General features: G+C 41.4%; 1 protein-coding gene across 1 annotated transcript; it reads left to right on the forward strand.

Moving 5' to 3' along the window:
• Nucleotides 1-1,299: 1,299 nt before the first annotated feature.
• On the forward strand, nucleotides 1,300-6,666 carry LOC112396811 (secreted seminal-vesicle Ly-6 protein 1-like). Its single transcript, XM_024740710.1, has 3 exons — nucleotides 1,300-1,363; nucleotides 5,663-5,776; nucleotides 6,542-6,666. Exons 1-3 carry the CDS (start codon nucleotides 1,300-1,302, stop codon nucleotides 6,664-6,666), a joined length of 303 nt encoding a protein of 100 aa, XP_024596478.1.
• The last annotated feature ends 13,917 nt before the right edge of the window (nucleotides 6,667-20,583 follow it).

Here is a 20,583-nt window from a genome sequence, read left to right on the forward strand (position 1 = left end):
AAAAATAGCTTTTGCCAGTTATAGTTGTTTCATTGGATGGGGTGGGAATGAGTCTGCAGATCTCCTCCTGACACCATTCTGGAAAGAGAGTTCTCCACTGGCTCTAATCTAGCATCCAGAATAGAAAAGAAAATTTTATTTAAAAAGGAATAGTGAGATGAAAAACTGACAACAAGAACTCTGGGTTGCTTGTAGTATAGATCTTGAAGATGGAGAAATGGAGAAATACTCCATTTTGCTCCTGTTTGCCAAAACGTGAAAAAACAAATGCAGATGTGCTTCATTTCCAAGAAAGGAGACAATAATACTGAGACAGGCTGGGACCTGGGACCCTTTGCTGCAGTGCTTGCACCTGGACAAATGTCTCCTCCAGCAACAAAACACAAAGAAACTCTAAGGGACTAGAAATAACTGCGTGCATGTGCAGCTGGGGCAGATTATGGACAACAAGATACAAAGAGACCAAAAGCACAACTGCCACTTCTGAAGATCCGGGAGCAAAACAGGGTCCTACATATGCTCCCTGCACACAACACCACCAAAGGGGTGGGCAGACCACCTAAGCCACTCCTCCAGCCTGACTCCTGGACCCACCCCTACCTCACCCCATGTAAGGAACCAGCCCACCTCCTCTGAGTGAGTGAGTGAATAAGGGAAACTGTTGCTAGTTCTCACTTTCCCCTGCTGCAGCAGGACCCCAATAAAGCCTTGCCTGAATTTCTTGTCTGGCCTCTGATCAATTTCTTTTGATTAAGGACGCCAGGAGCCCTGGTTGGTAACACTACCACCAAAATCTATTTGTGTCCAGCCTGCACTTTCCAAAGTCTAAGCATGTGTTTATTTCCCTAGGCGTATTTTAATAAGAGAGCATCCTTAACAGGAGTATTTTTGTTCGTACCATACCTCAGTAGTTCCTTTCAATATGGCAAACCTCTTAGATTATAAAACATCACTAACAATTGAATTCCCAAATCCTTAGGCAATGTAAGTCAGACTCTAGTCTTCCATTTTACAATTGTGAAATGGAGACACAAAAGAGCCAGCTCTTCTTACATAACTTGGCTCCCTCAGTAGGACCAGTGGAGGTGAGCAGGGCCAATAATGCTGAAAGGAATGCAGGGCCCCAGTTCCTTCAGGGACCCTGTTTGCTCTTTGTCTGTGGAAGTACAGCCCTTTGCCTGGGCTGCCATTGGCTGCTCCTCCCAGCCTGGAATTATAAAGCCGTATCTCAGAGGCTCTCAAGGCCTGTGGTTCTGTCCTGCCGTCTGTAAATCTTTGGTGCTGGGGCCAAATCCAGAGATGGGTAAGTGCCTCCTGCTGCTGCTGCTGGTGGTCCTGTCCTCACTGCTGAGATTCCTGCAAGGTGAGCCCTCTGGGGAGCATGTAGGAGGGCAATGGGGACTGAGGAGAACCTGGGTGAGTGGCAGGTTATGTTTCCAGGCACTGCCTCTCTCTTTGACTCTTTGTCTGCTTGCCTTGACATTAGAATGTCCAACAGATAAGACGACCATACACATTTTACAATTTTATCTGGGGCATTCTGCTTTCGTAGGAATACATTTCAATATCTTTTTGCTTGAAAGTCTGTTTTTCATAACTTCAACTTGTTAAACATTTTTGAAAGCTGAAATACTTGGGTACTCCATTTGTTGACTACTTTAAGATTTCGGACTGTTGGGGTTATACTGTAGAAACAGGATGGTCCCTCACCCAAACTTGGATCAGATGTCAAGACTGATGATGTCACATATGCACCAGGAGAGTATGAAAAGGTTTATTACTTACCTAATGAGGCTTTCTCGGGAGAGCAGGGCTTACTGCCAGGTGTCTTAAGATGGCTTGAGGGAGCAGAGAAAGGAGACTCAAATTTCTATGGTGGTGAGGGGGACAGACAGGGCAAGGGTTCCTGCATTCAGGTAGGGGCTTGTGTGGTTTGAAATGCCCACCAGTGGTAAAGGAGGGAGCTCCTGAGGCCCAGATGTGGGGCACAGGGGAGAGACTTCAAGGCTGCCAGCTGTGAAACATAAAAAAATGGAGTCAAAATCTACTACCTGACCAAAATGCAACTGATATTTGCAGGACCTTTTACAAAATGTTCATTACTGTTGTAGCACACTTAGATTGAGTCACAATGTAGTTCCTTAGAAGCTAAACCATTTTCAGATCTGCTTGATGACAAGGAGCAGGGAGAAATTTTGCTAAAGACTATTTTTTATTCCACATCACAAAACTTTTACAGTTCAGTTATTTTATCTGTGGGTGTGTATGTGCACATACATATATAATATATAAAATATATTTTTTCATATATATAATTCATAATATAACATATTCTATATGTTATATATATTATATATTCTAACATTATAATATATAACATTAAAATATATAAAGTATTTACATATATATTTATTTATATTCATATACTATCTGGTTTGGACACAGTTAGGACACAATTCAGAATTATGTGTGAATCAAAACCAACTATCGGGGCATTTTTTGCTCTCTGGGTCTCAATTCAGTAAAAACTTTTTTTTTTTTGCTGCAATGTTATATTCTACCAGCATTTGTATTTATTCTTTCACAGTAAAAAGAAATGATTTTACGTTCTATGTGGACTTTTAAATTAAATTTATTATAGCATTCACAAAAAGTCAGGTGTTTCACCTTCTACAGAATATACTTTCATAGCTTTTATTTGATTCCATGATTGATTGAAAACTGGAATGATCATTGGCATTAACAGGCGTCATTTGTTTCCAATGTCCTTCTTCAGCAAATGGAATCAGCCTGTTAATAGTCAATGTTTTGTTTGTTTTGTAAAAGCACAAGAATACTCAGAATAAAAAAATATAAAAAATTAATTTAGAAGAACACACATTTGATCTAAATGAAAATCCATCATCCTGTCTTGTGCTTCGCTCTGAAGCTGATAGGAGTAAAAATCATTTGTCTGGAAGGTGATCCCAGGAAATACCAGGAGGGGCGTGGGGCAGTAAGACAGACTATGCGATGAAGTTATAAGCTGGACACCATGGTGGGCAAATGGAATCCATCCTGCTGGAAATTCTGGAGGACAGTGTAGAGGATCCAACTCATGGGTGAGACAGTTGGGGTAGTCATCCACCGATTCCCCATCTGTTCTTGGGAGAGGGACGCTCCCAGGGGCATCTGCTCTCCACTGTTCCAGCTGCCCTGTGTGCACAGCGGATGTGTCCTACAGCCCCACATCAGAGTCACAAGTGTTTCAGTCACAAGCATGTGGAGGTGAAGGCTGAGGGCTACGGGGAGGACGACGGGAATTACACCTGCTTCAGTCAGTGATACGTGAGGCCTCTGTTGCAGCTGCAGAAGTGAAATCATCCTAGGGCACAGTCTTCTTCAAATAACGACGAACTTTCAAAAGAGCCACTGAAATTCTTAAGCAGATTTGTATCTTTAGGAGGTTTTCATGGGATCAGGGACAGCACAGGCCCAGGGGCGACGGTAAATATTGCCAGACAGGCTGTTCAAGTTATACAGTCATCATTAAGTTTAGAGGAAGAGGAATTGCGTGCTCAGTTTACTGCTGAGTGTGAACTTTTCAAAGTTCATTCCAGGGGAAAAGCTTTACTGCGAGATAAAAATGTGTGAGTAAATAAAAAAATGTATAGTTTCAGATTTAAACTACACAAAAAATGATGAGGTCGTGGCAGGCACATTGAAATGACCTTCTATTTGTTCTGCTGTAGGTTTCCCAGCCCCTGTTTCCCACATAAACATTTCATTTATACTGGACCTTTAATTTCTCACATTTTGCACGGATTCGGTTGACTTGTGGCTTCCTTCCAGTTTCCACCCTCTTTCCTAGCCCTCTGTTACTTTCTCTTTCTTTAAAATCTATTGTCCGCACACCTGCAGTGAATAGAAAAACATAGTGAAACTGCAAAACATAGATCAGTTAATGTCATTCTCCATTGAAAAACCTCTGATGGCTTCCTCCAACTTTGAATAAAATCCCAGTTCTTACAATGGCCTAAACTGTCCTGTCCAAATAAGACATAAGCTGAGCTACAGATGTTATTTTAAATCTTCTAGTAGGCATATTAAAAAAATAAGAAATGTGTAAAATTCACTTTAATAGTACATTTAACCCAATACATCTAAAATATTATCTGAGCATGTAATCAACATCAAAGTTACTGATGAGCAATTAACATTTTTTTGTGGGCTAAGTGTTTGAAACTGACCTACAGCCCATCTGTTTGGACTACTCGCATTTCACAGGCTCAACAGCCATGTAAGTCCTGTGGATACCACATGCAACAGTGCGGGTCTAAGCAGATACGTGCTTATGGTCTGGTCTCTACCGACCTCTTCAGTCCCATTTTATAACATTCTCACACTTTTCCACTTTACCTGTGTTCTTCTTTTTGTTTCTCAAACTGGCCAAGCTAATTCCGTCTCAGAACCTTTCTGTGCACTTGCCTGTGGATCTTCCTGGAACCAGTTTCCCAACTTCTCCCAGCCGTTTAAGTAGTCAGCTTTAAAAAAAAAATCATTCAGGTTTGAGCTTAAATCACCCTTGAGAAAGCTTTTCTGCCTCCCCAAGGTCTCCCCACGCTGTCTCCTCCATGTTTCCTCCATCTCATCATCTTCACGAGTCACCAGGACCTGAAATAACCTTTCTTTTCATTGTCATTTTCCCCATTTATTTGTTTATTGTTTAAATAAGTGGAATGCATGTTTTAGTGTTCCTTCAGCACTCAATTCCCAACACATGGAATAGGGCCTCCCAGATGTCAGGTGCTCAACGTTTGGTGAAAAACGCAGGGAGCGCAGGGACCACTAGGTGCTCATCCCAAGAAGGAGGCTCCAGGGCAAGTGTTTGTCTGGAAGCTCCCTCCCTCCCTTCCCCCCTCCCTCCCTTCCTCCCTCCCTTCCTCCCTCCCTTCCTCCCTCCCTTCCTCCCTCCCTTCCTTCCTCCCTTCCTTCTTCCCCTCCTTCTTCCCCTCCTCTCCTCCTCTCCTCAATCTCCCCCTGGCTTGCCTCACTGTCTTACTTCCGATCTTCTCTTTTACTTTCCATCCCCCTCCTCCCACCCATCCTTTCTCTCCCCTACCTGCCCCCTTCAGCTCTCCTTTTAGGCTGAGTCCTGGCGTTCTCCTCGGAGCCCCACTCCTCAGATGAAAGGGAGAGTGGAGGGTGGGGCTCTGTGTGAAGGAGGGTGAGGGGAGGCTTTGTGAAGCTGCAGCCAGGACAGAGCAGGGGTGGGCAGTGCCGACTCCTTCGCAACTCCAACCATCACCTGTTCTGCTCCTGCAGACGCCATTCACATGGAACGTTTTCAATGGTGCCCCTTGGTGTTGGGGTGATAATCAGTTGGCAAGTGGGGTCAATGGAGCTGCAGTGAAGGGCTCGACCTCATTCCTCCAGCAGCACAGCCCATCCCTGGGGGGACAGGCAGAGCCCTTTGTGCTCAGGTGCAGACCTTGTGCCTAGAGGCGCGCACGCCTCCTCCCAGGTGCAAGCCAAGCACGGAGAAATGACCTGCTTTCAGCACATTCCTCAGGCGCTGGGAGCCGGTCAGTGTCCGGGCGAACCTGGGTCACAGGTGTGCTCCCTCCTGAGCAGCCGGGATGCTGGGCCGGAAGAGCCTTATGATGCTGCTTTGATTTTCCAGCTCTAGAATGTTTCCAGTGTCACCGAGTCAATGCCAGCGGGGTTTGCGAGAACAGGGAAAGCTTCTGCCAGACTCAAGGCAGCCAGCAGTGCTTCCTGAGGAAGGTCTACGAAGGTAGGTGGGGCCTGAGAAGTCTCCTGGGTGACCTTTGCCAGAGGTTAGGGGCTGGCAGTGCGTGTTCAGGGTGGGGGGATAGTATGAACCCTCCATGGGACACCGTGAGAGCCTGGGCCCCAAGAACAAGGCTGGGTGCCTGTAGGACTCAGGGCAGTGTCCCCTCAGGAACCCTGGGAGTAGGAACTGCATAGAAAAGGGGTTGGTTTTCTTTTCTTAACCTAGTGAAACATTTTCATCTCGTTGTGGTACTGGGCTGCCACTCGCTATTAATTGGGATGGTGACCTGTAAGCAAAGTAGGGAGTTTAGCTCCTGAGGGTAACTGGAGCTAGGCTGCTGAAATTCCTCTGAGTGGGATCTGACTGTGATGGGGTTTTGGGGAACTAGGGACATAGATTGGGGGAGAAATGGTCAGGGTGGAGAGGGCAATTTCTATTCATCCTCTCTGCCCTCTCTTGTGTGGAGGGAATGGATTGAGCTCTAATATACAGAGCTTGCAGAGCTATTTTAGGAGAGCCCATTAGGGGGCCTACCTCCAGCATCTCATTCCCAGGAAGCAGACATTCACCCTACCAAGAGCATGAGTCCTCCATGGGATGTGCTATTTTCCCCTCATTCTTGATTAGTTGGTTGATGCATTGATCCTGTGATTTCGTTCAGGAATATTTACTGAGCTGCATACCAGGATATGCTGGGCCCCATACCCATGGGCCTGCAGCCTGGGTTCTGGGACCTCACTTGCCCTCTTCTCTGTCCCTTTCCAGGTGACACCATTTCCTATGGATACCAGGGTTGTAGCAGCCTATGTGTTCCTATGAAGCTCTTTAAATTCAGTGTTACCGTGGAATTTAGGTGCTGCCATGACTCACCTCTCTGCAACAAGTTCTAAAGACAGGGCCCAGCTTTTGCCCTGATGTGGTGGATGAAGCTAAGTTAGGATCCCTTTCAAACACCACAGTCTCCAAGATTCTGTGATCTGAATATGGGTCCCCTATGAGAAGTAGCGTCAGACTCGTTCTGTTTTCAGGCCCCCTTTCCTTTCCTTCATTGCGAGATGCCCCAGGGATAATTTTTGAAACCAAATTGGGGTGAAGATTGATGGGCATAGCTAGGTCCAAGGCTACCTTCTCCCTTTTCAGGCCCTAATCATCAGTCACATTGATTGCTGCTTAAAAAGGCAGCATCTGTGGAAGGCTGCATTTGTGATTCTGCATGTTCTGGGGGCAGGAACTGAAGGAGGAGGGAGAGTCTTTGAAAGCTGAAAACAGTAGAAGTGTGAGGGGAGTCCATAACTGATGGATTAGTTGAGTGGGCTAGGTGTTGTAACACAAATCTCTTAAGTGGCTTAAATAAAAAAAATTTTTTAAATGGAGTCACTTATGTCAAAGTGATTTAAGATGGAGTTGGGAGGCTATTAAGGAAGTGGAACTTACACACGTCCATCCCTAAACCCAACATAAACTTTGGACCCATCCATCCTGAGACCACCTGGAACTTGTCTTCTTTACTCCTTAGAGACCACAGCTTAGCAACCAATGTGCTGCCAGCAAGTGACTGAAAGTCTGCCGGCACCAATCGTCGTTCTGTAAAGATAACTTTCGTTACTTCTCTGGAATATCTTTTTTTGCCTTTAGAAGCCCCCACTATTTTCTGTTCCCCCCGGAGCACATTTGAGTTGCCATTCGAATCGGTGCCTCCCAAAATGCAATTCTTAGAACTCTAAATAAACTCTTTTTCTTATTTGCAGCCTTCTGCATATTTTGGTTATCACCCCATAATGGTCTCCGGATCACCATAGCTTGTTTTTGTATTCACAGAAAACATGCCACAGGCTGGGTGGGAGAGTGCGTTTAGACACATCTCCTCGAGGGTGCAAACCATGTGGACGTTAGAAGACTTTCCTCTGGTGTGGGTTGACTGGATCAGTGGTGGACACTTGACCCAAGTTGAGTCAATAAAATTCTCTTTCCTGGCAAATTTGTTATTGGATTTTAGAATCTAATTCTTTGAATGTGATTAGAACTGTAATATGAAACTCAGCTGCTATGGGGTGCCCATCTTCATCCATGTGATGGAGAACCAGAGAAAGTCCATCTGCAAAGACAGAAGACTGCAGATAATTCTGAGTGGTGGAATTATCTTTAGAATGAGAAGCAGAGTGCATATGTGATCTTATTCTGGCACACTAAGTACCCATTTTTCATCCACCAATGCTTGATGTTTAAATATTTCACCCAAAGGTACATTTCAAAGGTGCAAAGATGTTGAATGTCACTAAAATGTATCCAGTCCTTATGATTGTGTCTGCTCTCAGCATTTGTATCTTTCCGTGATGCAGCCAATAATAAGACAACAATGATAATCGTAAGTTGCAGGTATCAAAAGCAGTACTCTTGTATGTATTATATCTTTTAACTCTCACAGCTCTGTGAGGGAGGTACTATTATTATTCCCATATTATAGATGAGGGAACTAAAGCCTAGAGAGGTATAATAGGTTCCCAAAACTGTGGCAGTAGATTTCCACCCAGACGATCTGTCTCCAAAGTTCACAATACTCTCCAATCCAAAATTTACTTATTGGAGCAAGAATAGACAAACATTCTCTGTAAGGACCAGAGAGTAAACATTTTAGGCTTTGTGAGCCATACAGTCTCTTGTAACTATTCAACTCTGTCATTTGTAGCAAAAAGCAGCCAAAGAAAATAGGTGAATAAATGAGCATGGCTGTGTTCTAACAAAATTTTGCTCATGGACACTAAAATTTCATATAGTTTTCATATGTTATAAAATACTATTCTTCTCTTGAATTTTCCAACATTTGTAAAAGGTTTTTTAAAGGGTTTTTTGTTTTTGTTTTTTGAGGATGCAGAAAACCCAAAGATGAAGGCACAGCTGACATTTGAAAGCATTTATCCGTTTCTATTCAATTGTTTGTTCATTTCCAATGTTCCCTCATGTTGTGGCATGTAAACAAAGAAGAACAGAGAGCACTGCTCACCACCCGGTTCCTCAAGAGTTAAGTTGTAACCCACTGCAGTGCTGACTGACAGTGCACTCTGAGAGGAAATTAAGATGATAACAGATGGAGCACCCTGTGCTGTGGACAAGCAGGCCCCTTAGATAGTTATATACCTCAGGAAGAATTTTAATGACACCAGATTCTTGTACCTTCCCATACATAGGAAAAACACTAAAATCGTTAACTTGAGATATGTGTTCTTTGTGCCTAGCAGTAATCTTTCACCAAGATGTATGCTTGGATACACATATTCATTAGCCAAAAATCATATAAACTGGCTTCTCCTCTGCCTCTTTTGTGTAATTTCCTCAGAGTTACTGAGAGGATGTCACCCAGGCTATAGTCCTCAGTAAGTCGCTAAATAAAACACAAACTCACAACTCTTATGTTGTACATTTTTCTTTAAGTAGACAAGTATGTATCAGTATATCATTTCTTTTTATTGCTGAATAGTATTCCATTGTATGGATAGACCATATTTTGTTTAGCCAGTCAGCAGTTAACACACATTTGGGTTTTTTCCACGTTTTGCCTATTATGCTATTATGAACACCTGTGTGCAAATTTTTGTGTCAGCTTGTTTTTAATTCTCTTAGGTATATACTGTCAATAAAAAAATTAATTGATAGTCAATCCAAGAAAGAAATGGGGAATTTTATTCAACCCAACCTGAGGATTATAACCCAGGAAACACTCTTTCAGAAATCTCCAAGAACTGTTCCACCCATTAGAGGTCAAAGCACAGTTATATACGTTTTTGAGACAACAGATTATATATCAAAGTAACATATGGATAGTTTACATAGTCCAGATCTGCACTTACAAGGCAAGTAGTGGGTCATCGTGACCCCTTACAGGATTGAGAAAGGAATGTTATCTCCTAAGGAGTTACCATGCTGATGCCAGGAGAAAACTGCTGTTTTCGGTCAAGCAGGTATTCCTGTGTCTTCTCAGGAGGTCTGGCTGATGTATAATGTGAATGCACAATGCACAGTAAAGAGGGGTAGTGGCCCAAATGGATAGAGACAGAATCTTATGTTTAGAGATTTTCTTGTTCTGCCTTAAAACTATTTTTATTTCACCAATACCTGGGTATGAAATTGCTATGTCATATGGTAATTCATTGTTTAACTTTCTGAAAAAAGTTAAAAGAACTGCCAAAGTGTTATCCAAAGTGGCTACACCATTTTATATTCCTATATGTATGGGGGTTCCAAGGTAGTTTTGATTTGCATTTCACTGATGGCTTCTCTTTGCTTCCTAAAACATGGCTTAATTGCTTCCAATGTCTCCTTCATCTTCTCTTTGTCAACACGCTTATGAGTGAGAACCCAGCAAGACATAGGGCAAGAGAATCATGGCTGGGATCAAACAGTTCGTCTGGCAAATATGGAACCTACACAACTGACTAGAGGCTGTTTGGGACTATTAAAGGATTAATAGATTATTAAGACTATATATTGTCTTCTACAATCATCTCTCTTTCTTCTGGACTCACTGGCCCCCAACCCAATCAGCCCTTGAATCAGTTTCCATGTACTAGTTCCATGTCTCTTCCTTCCATAAAAAATTACACCAAAAACCCTGATATCTGACACAGAGAGAAAACATTAGGAGGTAAAATATGTGCTCAGCGCAGGGAGGGAGGGATGGAAGGGGGTTTAGAAGCAGAGCTGAGAATCAATGAGAGGGATTTGTTTTTTTGCGGTATGCGGGCCTCTCACTGTTGCGGCCTCTCCCATTGCGGAGCACAGGCTCCGGACGCACAGGCTCAGCGAGCCCGCTCCGTGGCATGTGGGATCCTCCCGGACCGGGGCACGAACCCGTGTCCCCTGCATCGGCAGGCAGACTCTCAACCACTGCGCCACCAGGGAAGCCCGAGGGATTTGTTTTTATCATTTGGTGGCTCAAGCCAAACACAGACATATATGGGTAACAGGAGGATCTTCATCTGTTTCTAAGCACAGATCTAACCTCTCCCTCCACTGAGGACTTCAGTGAGAACACGTAGATCAAGCATCTTCCCAAGTGGTGGGGGATAGAGAAGGGTCCCTGAGTTTAACCAGTGGAGAACTGTATACAAATAGACCCAGATGTTGGAGCTGGGCTTAATATTCTTTTTTTTTTATTTTAACTTTTAAATTGAAGTATAGTTGATTTACAATATTTCAGGTGTACACAAAAGTGATCCAGTTATACATGTACATATTCTTTTTCAGATTCATTTCCATTATAGGTTATTACAAGATATTGAATATAGTTTCCTGAGTTATACAATAGGTCCTTGTTGTTTATATATTTTATATATAGTAGTTTGTATCTTGTTAATCTCATATTCCAAATTTATTCCTCCCCTCTTTCCCCTTTGGTAACCGTAAGTTTGTTTTCTATATCTGTGGGTCTGTTTCTGTTTTGTAAATAAGTTCATTTGTATCACTTTTTGGATTCCTCATATATGTGATATCATATATTTGTCTTTGTCTGATTTACTTCACTTAGTATGATAATCTCTAGGTCTATCCATGTTGCTGCAAATGGCATTATTTCATTCTTTTTTATGGCTGAGTAATATTCCATTATACATATATACACCACATCCTCTTTATACATTCTTCTGTCAATGGACATTTAGGTTGCTTCCATGTCTTGGTTACTGTAAATAGTGTTGCTATGAACATTGGGGTGCATGTATCTTTGAGTTAAATTCACCTTTGAACAATGTTATCAAGTCCTATTGAAATGAGGTTTAGACTCCTCAAAGTAGTACATTTCCTTAGTGTCCATCCTCTCCACAGAGGCTACTTACATGGAAAACAAATTGTAGGACAAAGGGAAAAGGGAGAAGAAGAGGAATTGGGATGGGACCTGCACCCCAGGGAGGGAGGTCTGAAAGAGGAAAAGTTCCCTCACCCTGGGAACCTCCTTCACTGGCTGGGAGTTATGCCAGGACAGGTAAGGAGCTTCAGAGGCTTGAGAGGAGAGTGTAGGAGCTGGCCTGCAGCCCCACAGGGTAGAGAGAGACCAGTACAGACAGTCCTGGCCACATCACCACACATCCCAGCCTGAGATGTACGCCTGCTGGTGTGCGCAGTGGTTGGGTGCTGAAACTGGGGGTTCACTGGACGGGCATAGGGAGAGGACTCAGGGTGGTTGCACAGAGACAGGTCATGGGGACTGGAGTGCAGTTGGGCTGCAACTGGGGGCACGTGCAGGATGGAGTGTGTATTCTCCATAGGAATCCCATGTCAACACAAGAAGGGAGGGACATGGGTTTGCATAGCAGCCTCATTATCAGCATGCTTACAGTGGAGCAAAGACTCTGGCAGCTGTGGGTTCTGTGAATTTTGTGGGCACATGTGGACGCAGGGCTGAAATCTGAGCCCATTACCACCAGTCCTACTGCAGGTGCTGGGATACAGCTCAGGCGGGTTCTTGCTGTGGTGGATATTGGGACCAGGACTGCACATGCATGCCTAAGGGCCATTTGAGCTGATTAACTGTGGGCTCAGGGGACACAGTGCCAGTGAGTTTTCACACCAGCAGCTTTGTGAGCACACATGCATGCTTAAGGGAGCTCCAAGCCAATTACTGGAGCTCCCATGTGGAGGCAGCCCCTGATGGCAGTGCCAGCAACAGTGATCTTTGTGGGCATGCACACCAGGTGGCAGGCAACATCACAGAATCACAGTTCCCAGCGAACACCTCTTGCAGAAGAACACTCAGCGGCTCCTTTCTTAGAGGGAACAATCCAGTCCCACCTATCTCACTATGAAGCTTAGAACCAGATCTGGGAGCTTCTACTCCAACAAGTGGGGAGCAGACCCTGTCCCCTAAAGGGCTATGACAACCACAGATCAAAGAGGAGGCCCTGCCCAACATCTAGTGCAGACTCTGGTCACCACACCGAACACACCCCCTATCAAGGGACCAACAGCCAGCACACTCTGAGCAAAGATATGGCAGGCATCCGTACCCAAAACACCCCTGCACCCAAAATATTGTACTCTTATATGCTATACAGGGTCCCTCCCTCATATAAGACCTTCAAGTCCACAGTAGATAACTGTTTCTTCTAAATTAATAGTCAGAGAAATATAGTAAAAAAAAAAAAAAAAAACCCAGAGGAACTACTCCCAATTAAAAGAAGAGAAATCCCCTGAAAGAAAAAACAATAAAACAGACCTCTCCAGCCTATCAGACTCCTAGTTCAAAAAGAACATAATAAAATGCTAAAGGAATTAGAAAGGGCTATTGATAGAAAAGTGGATCACTGTAACAGGGAACTAGAACTATAAAGAGGAGCCAATCAAAATTAGCCAATTCAATTGCTGAGATGAAAACCAAGCTAAAGGCAATAAATAGCAAACTAAATAGTGCAGGAGAACGAATAAGTGATCTGGAAGATAGAATGATGGAAATCACCCAATCAGAAAAGCAGACAGAAAGACAAATTAAAAAAAAAAAAGAAGAAAGCAGCATACAAGATCTATGGAATAATATAAAACATGCCAACCTATGCATAATAGGGATTCCAGAAGGAGAAGAAAGAGAAAAGAGGATCAAAAATGTATTTGAAGAAATTATGGCTGAAAACATGTGAAACCAAAAGAAAGAAATAGATATCCAGGTAGAGGAAGCACAGAGAGTCCCAAACAAGATGAACCCAAACAGACCTACACCAAGACATATCATAATTAAAATGGCAAAATTTAAAGATAAAAGATTCTAAAGGCAGTATGAGAAAAACAGAGAGTTAGTTACAAGGGAACCCCATAAGGCTATCAGCTGATTTCTATACAGAAATGTTGCAGGCCAGAAGGGAGTGGCAAGATATATTTAATGCCCTGAAAGGGAAAAACCTGTAAGCTAGGATACTATACCCAGCAAAATTATCATTTAGAATAGAAGGAGAGAGAAAAAATTTCTCAGACAAGAAAATACTAGAAGAATACAGCAATACTATACATGTTCTAAAAGAAATATTGAAAGTTCTTCTCTAAATGGAAAAGAAGCAAGAATCTATAGGAAAGGGAAAATCACAATAGGAAAGGCAAGTTTATAAAAGTATTGAAGATCACTTATATAAGCCATTATATAGATTAAGAAACAATTGAATACTTTGTGAAAGTGATTATAAGGAAGAGCAAAAGGATAAACATAAAGATGTAAAATAGGACATAAAAATTACAAAATGAGGGGGAGAGTAGTAAGAAAATGTAGACCTTTAAGAATGTGTTTGAACTTACGTGGCTATCAGTCTAAAACAAGTAAATATAGTTATGGGTTAACATACTTGAAATCCATATACCCACAAACCAAAAACATACAATAGACTCACAAAAACCAAGGAACTCAAGTGTAATAACAAAGAAAATCAACACATCACAAAAGGAAAAACAAAAAGCAGAAAAAAGGAACAAAGATTAAATACAAAGCCAACTGGAAAACAAGGTTTAAAATGGCAATAAATACATATTTATCAATAATTCATTTAAATGTCAATGGACTAAATGCTCTGATCAAAAGACAGAGTGGCAGATTGGATAGTGAAACAAGAACCTACAATATGCTGCCTACAGGAGACCCACTTTAGGGCAAAAGACACATATAGATTGAAAGAAAGGGGGTGGAAAAACTATTTCATGCAAATGGAAATGACAAGAAAGCGGGGGTAGCAATACTCATATCAGACAAAATAGACTTTAAAACAAAGGTCATAAAGATAGACAAAGGAGGACACTATTATAATGATAAAAGGATCAATACAAGAAGAGGATATCATACACGTTAACATATATGCACCCAACATTGGAGCACCTAAACACATAAAACAAATCCTAAGAGAGGTAAAGGGACAAATTGATGGGAAGACAATAATAGCAGGAGACTTTAACACCCCACCCAGTGATATCAATGGACAGATCTTCCAGACAGAAAATCTGTAAGGCAACAGAGATCCTGAATGATACAATAGAACACTTAGACTTAATTGATATCTACAGGACACTACATTAAAAAAACAAAAAAAACAAAAAACAGAATACACATTCTTTTCAAGTGCACATGGAACATGCTCTAGAATAGACCACATAGTAGGGCACAAAACAAGGCTCAACAAATTTAAGAGGATAGAAATTATTTCTAGCATTTTCTCTGTCTACAATGTCATGAAACTAGAAATCAACCACAGAAAGAGAAACGAGAAACAAAACAATCACATGGAGACTAGACAGTATGCTACTAAAAGACCAATGGGTCAACAATGAAAGCAAAGAGGAAATCAAAAATACTTCAAGACAAATGACAATGAAACACAGACATACAAAACCTATGAGATGCAGCAAAAGCAGTCCTAAGAGGGAAGTTCATAACGATACAGGCTTTCCTCAAAAAAACAAGAAAAATTCCAAATAAACAACCTAACTTAATGACCTAGAAAAATTAGAACAAACAAAACCTGAAGTCATCAGAAGGAAGGAAATAATAAAGATCAGAGAGGAAATAAATAAAATAGAGATTAAAGAATAGAAAAAAATCAATAAAACCAAGAGCTGGTGTGTTTTTATTTTTTACATTTCTTGTTTTCAATTTTTTTTAATTTTTAAAAATTTTTATACAATTTTTAAAAGTTACTTTCCATTTACAATTATTACAAAATATTGGCTATATTCCCCATTTTGTACAATACATCCTTGAGTTTATCTTATACCCAATAGTTTGTACCTCCCTCTCCCACACCCTGTATTGCCTCTCCTCCCCTCCCCACTGGTAACCACTAGTTTATTCTCTATATCTGTGAGTCTGCTTCTTTTTTTGTTATATTCACTAGATTGTTGTAGTTTTCAGATTCCACATACAAGTGATGTCACACAGTATTTGTCTTTCACTGTCTGACTGACCTCACTTAGCATAAAATACTCAAAGTTCATCCATGTTGCTATAGATGGCAAAATTTCATTCTTTTTTTATGGCTGAGTAGTATTCCATTGTATATATATTCCACAGCTTCTTTATCCATTCATCTGTTGATGGACACTTAGGTTGCTTCCATATCATGGCAGTTGTAAATAATGCTGCTATGAACATAAGGGTGCATGCTGGTGTGCATTACTGTTTTTTGTGGTTTTTGTTTGTTTGTTTTGGATATATACTGAGGAGTGCATTTGCTGGGTCAAATGGTAGATCTATTTTTAGTTTTCTGAGAAACCTCCATACCATTTTCCACAGTGGCTGCGCTAACTTATACTGCCGCCAGTAGTGCAGTATTTGTTATCTGTGGTTTTTTGTTTGTTTGTTCGTTTGTTTTTTAACCACTCTGCACGTCTTGTGGGATCTTAGTTCCCTGACCAGGGATTGAACCTGGGCCCTTAGCTCAGCAGTGCAAGCACAGAGTCCTAACCATTGGACAGCCAGAGAATTCCCAATTTGTGTTCTTTTTGATTATATCCATTCTGACAGTTGTGAGGTGATATATCATTGTGGTTTTGATGTGCATTTCCCTGGTGATTAGCAATGTTGATCATCCTCTCATGTGCCTGTTGGTCAACTGCATTTCCTCTATTCAGTTCTTCTGCCCATTTTTCAATGGCTTTTTTTTTTTGATGTTGAACTGTATGAGCTGTTTATATATGTTGGATATTAATCCCTTATTGGTCATATCATTTGCAAATATTTTCTCCCATTCAGTAGATTGTTTTTTCATTTCATTGGTGGTTTCCTTTGCTGTGCAAAAGCTTTTAAGTTTATTTAGGTCCCATTTATTTATTTTTGCTTTTGTTTCCTTTACCCTAGGAGACAGAGCCATAAAATTATTGCTGTGATTTATGTCCAAGAGTGTTCTGCCTATGTTTTCTTCTAGGAGTTTTATAGTATCCCATCTTAGATTTAGTTCTTTAATCCATTTTGAGGTTTTTTCTTTCTTTTCTTTTCTTTTTTTTTTTTGTATATGGTGTTAGAGAATGTTCTAATTTCATTCTTTTACATGTAGCTGTCCAGTTTTCCCAACACCACTTATTGAAGAGACTGTCCTTTCTTCATTGTATATTCCTGCCACCTGTCATACCAAAACCAGGCAAAGACACTACCAAAAAAGAAAATTACAGGCCAATATCCTTGATAAATATAGATGCAAAAATCCTCAACAAAATAACAGCAAACCAAATCCAACAACATGTAAAAAGGATCATATAGCATGATCAAGTTGAATTCATTCCAGAGTCACAAGGATGGTTCAACATATGTAAATTGGAGCTTCCCTGGTGGCGCAGTGGTTAAGAATCTGCCTGCCAATGCAGGGGACACGAGTTCAAGCCCTGGTCCGGGAAGATCCCACATGCCACGGAGCAACTATGCCTGTGCGCCACAACTACCGAGCCTGCGCTCTAGAGTCCATGAGCCACAGCTACTGAGCCTGTGTGCCACAACTACTGAAGCCCATGTGCCTGGAGCCCGTGCTCCACAACAAGAGAAGCCACTGCAGCAAGAAGCCCACGCACTGCAACAAAGAGTAGCCCCCGCTCACCACAACTAGAGAAAGCCCACGTGCAGCAACGAAGACCCAACGCAGCCAAAAATAAAATAAAATAATTTTTAAAAAATTATGTAAATCAATCAATATGATACACCACATCAACAAAGGAAAAGACAAAAACCACATGATCATCTCAGTAGATGCAGAAAAAGCATTTGAGAAATTCAACATTCATTCATGATTAAAAGAAAAACCTCTTTCCAATGTAGGTATAGAGGGAGCATTTCATAACATAATAAAAGCCATTTATGACAAACCCACAGCCAGTATAATACTCAATGGTGAGAAGCTGAAAGCCTTCCCACTAAATTCTGGAAAAAGACAAGGGTGCCCAGTCTCACCACTTCTATTCAACATAGTATTGAAAGTCCTAGCCACAGCAATTAGACAAGAAAAAGAAATAAAAGATATCCAAATTGGAAGGGAAGAGGTAAAATTGTCATTATATGCAGATGACATGATGTTCTATATGGAAAACCTAAAGATGCCACACAAAAACTATTAGAACTGGGGCTTCCCTGGTGGCGCAGTGGTTGAGAGTCCGCCTGCCGATGCAGGGGACGCGGGTTCATGCCCCGGTCCGGGAAGAGCCCACATGCCGCGGAGCGGCCGGGCCCGTGAGCCATGGCCGCTGAGTCTGTGCGTCCGGAGCCTGTGCTCCACAGTGGGAGAGGCCACAACAGTGAGAAGCCCGCGTACCACAAAAAAAAACTATCAGAAAAGTAAAAAAAAAAAAAATCTTGTTTAAAATTTTATTTAAAAAAAATACAATAACTAGGAAAAAACTTACCCAAGGAGGTGAAAGGCTTAATGCTGAGAATTATAAAACACTGATAAAGGAAATTGAAGATGATTCAGGGAAATGGGAAGATAGCTCACGCTCTTGGATTGCAAGAATTAATATTGTTAAAGTGGCTATACTACCCAAAACAATCTACAGATTTAATGAGATCCCTATCAAATTACCCATGACATTTTTCACAGAACTAAAACAAATAATCCTAAAATTTATATGGAACTACAAAAAACCCAGAATTGCCAAAGTAATCTTGAGGAAAAAGAACAATGCTGGAGGCATAACCCTTTGAGACTTCAGACAATACTGCAAAGCTACAGTAATCAAAACAGTGTGGTATTGGCACAAAAACAGACAGGTAGATCAGTGGAGCAGAATAGAGACTCCAGAAATAAGCCCACACACCTGTGGTCAATTAATCTTTGACAAAGGAGACAAGAATATACAATAGAGAAAAGAAAGTCTCTTTAGCAAGCGGTGTTGGGAAAGCTGGACAGCCGCGTATATATCAATGAAGTTAGAACACTCCCTCACGCCATACACAAAAAACTCAAAGTGGCTTAAAGACTTAAATGTAAGACGCAACACCATAAAACGCCTCAAAGAGAACGCAGCCGCTCCGTGGCATGTGGGATCTTCCCGGACCGGGGCATGAACCCGTGTCTCCTGCATCAGCAGGCGGACTCTCAGCCACTGCGCCACCAGGGAAGCCCCCAGCATGTTTTTAGACAAAGACATCTCTGCCATCTTTTTTCCTTTCCTTGCATTAGTGCAGAAAGTCTACCTCATGAGTTTAGGAATCTCTATTTTCATCCATCTTTTTATTTCCTTGTTTGTACCTTTAATTTTCCTTTAGATTCTCCCTCCCCTTTTTCTCTATCTTTATCATGTTTCACGTCTCTCCTGTTTCATTTTCTTTTTCATTCCCTTCTTTCTCTCTTCTGCTGTTTCCTTCTTTCTCCCCCACCCCTTTTTTTAAAACTAGGCTTGATGTAAAAATGAAGAATATTTCTATTATTTATATTATTATTACATCTATTTTTTAATCTTTCTCCATTTTACTTAGTGTGCTTATAATAGTTTAAAACATTTTCTTTCTCATAAGTAAGCTTCAACAAATAAATATTTAATGCTCAGATAATGTTTTTCATGGACTTTTAAAAATAATGAGAATGGCAAAGGAGAGAATTGGAAGACAGGTGAGTCTGGGTCTGGTTATTTCTCTGCTCCAACACAAGAGCTCACCTCAAAGAGAAACAACCACAAACCCAAATTCTCCAGCCTATACAGGTCAATTTGGGTTTGGTCCTAACCAGGAGATTCAGGGATGGGCTAATGTTGATGAAGCCTGGACCAATGAATGGAATTGATGTTGTTTTAAAGTGACTTTTATAATTCCCCCAATTTCCCTGTTTAGCAAATAAAACATGGTCACTGTAGAAAAGATTTAAAAGTATATAAGGTTTTCAGTAAAGTGATTCAATTATACATATACATGTATCTATACTTTTTCAAATTCACTTTGCTGTACACCCAAAACTAACACAACATTGTTTATCAACTATACTTTAATAAAAATAAAAATTGAAAAAAAAAAGAAAGTACACTGTCCATAGGAAGTATTGCTACCATTACTATGCTGTGAATATAACCACTCTTTTCTGGACTTCAAAAAAAAAGGATATAAGGTCATGTATAATAAAATTAAAATAAACAATAATCTATTAACCAGAGTTAATCAATATAAATATTTTAGTCTCTATACTTCCAGGTTTATTCTCACATACATGAATGTTTAACCATCCCAAATTTGCCTGAGAAAAGGGAGTTTACCATGATGTGAGACTTTCAGTGCCAAAGTCAGTAAAGTCCCAGGGCCACCTGGGGTGAGTTGATCACTCTGTTATAATTTTTTTTTGTTGTGTTTTGTTTTATTTTTTAAGAATGTATTTTACAAAAAGATAATGAAAATGCAGTACATGGCTTTCAAGAGGCAAACCTTCGTTCGGTGGCCAGCCGCTGAGCCAGTTTACCAGGTTACCAGAGTCACCAGGTTACAAAACTTCCCACCCACCCAGTACTCACCACACAGGAGACAGGACAGAGCCACACTCAGCCCTAGCAGTCTGTCCACTGGCCTCGGAAAGAGGTCCCCTAAGCAGGCTGCTGCTCCAAAGCCCGGCTCTCCCGGGACTTTGCCTTATACTGGCTCTCAGTGGAGGCAGGGGCCACTTGTTGGCATAGCAGGTGCACTATCAGTGTCTCTTGATAAGCTCAGTGCTCTTCCACCCCACTCCCCACTCCAGGGGGTGTCACAGGCTCTCAGAGTAAACCTTCAGTTGATGAGACTTTTTGTTTTTCAGGGGAGTGTGGGGAAATTTTCTCCTAGACTCTCTCAGAGTCTCCCAGACTCTCCCAGCAACATAGCCACAATATGTTGCTAATGGTGTCCTCACGAT

This window comes from Neophocaena asiaeorientalis, unplaced genomic scaffold (assembly GCF_003031525.2).
Source record: "Neophocaena asiaeorientalis asiaeorientalis breed wild unplaced genomic scaffold, Neophocaena_asiaeorientalis_V1.1 scaffold308, whole genome shotgun sequence".
Classification (NCBI taxonomy): domain Eukaryota; kingdom Metazoa; phylum Chordata; class Mammalia; order Artiodactyla; family Phocoenidae; genus Neophocaena; species Neophocaena asiaeorientalis.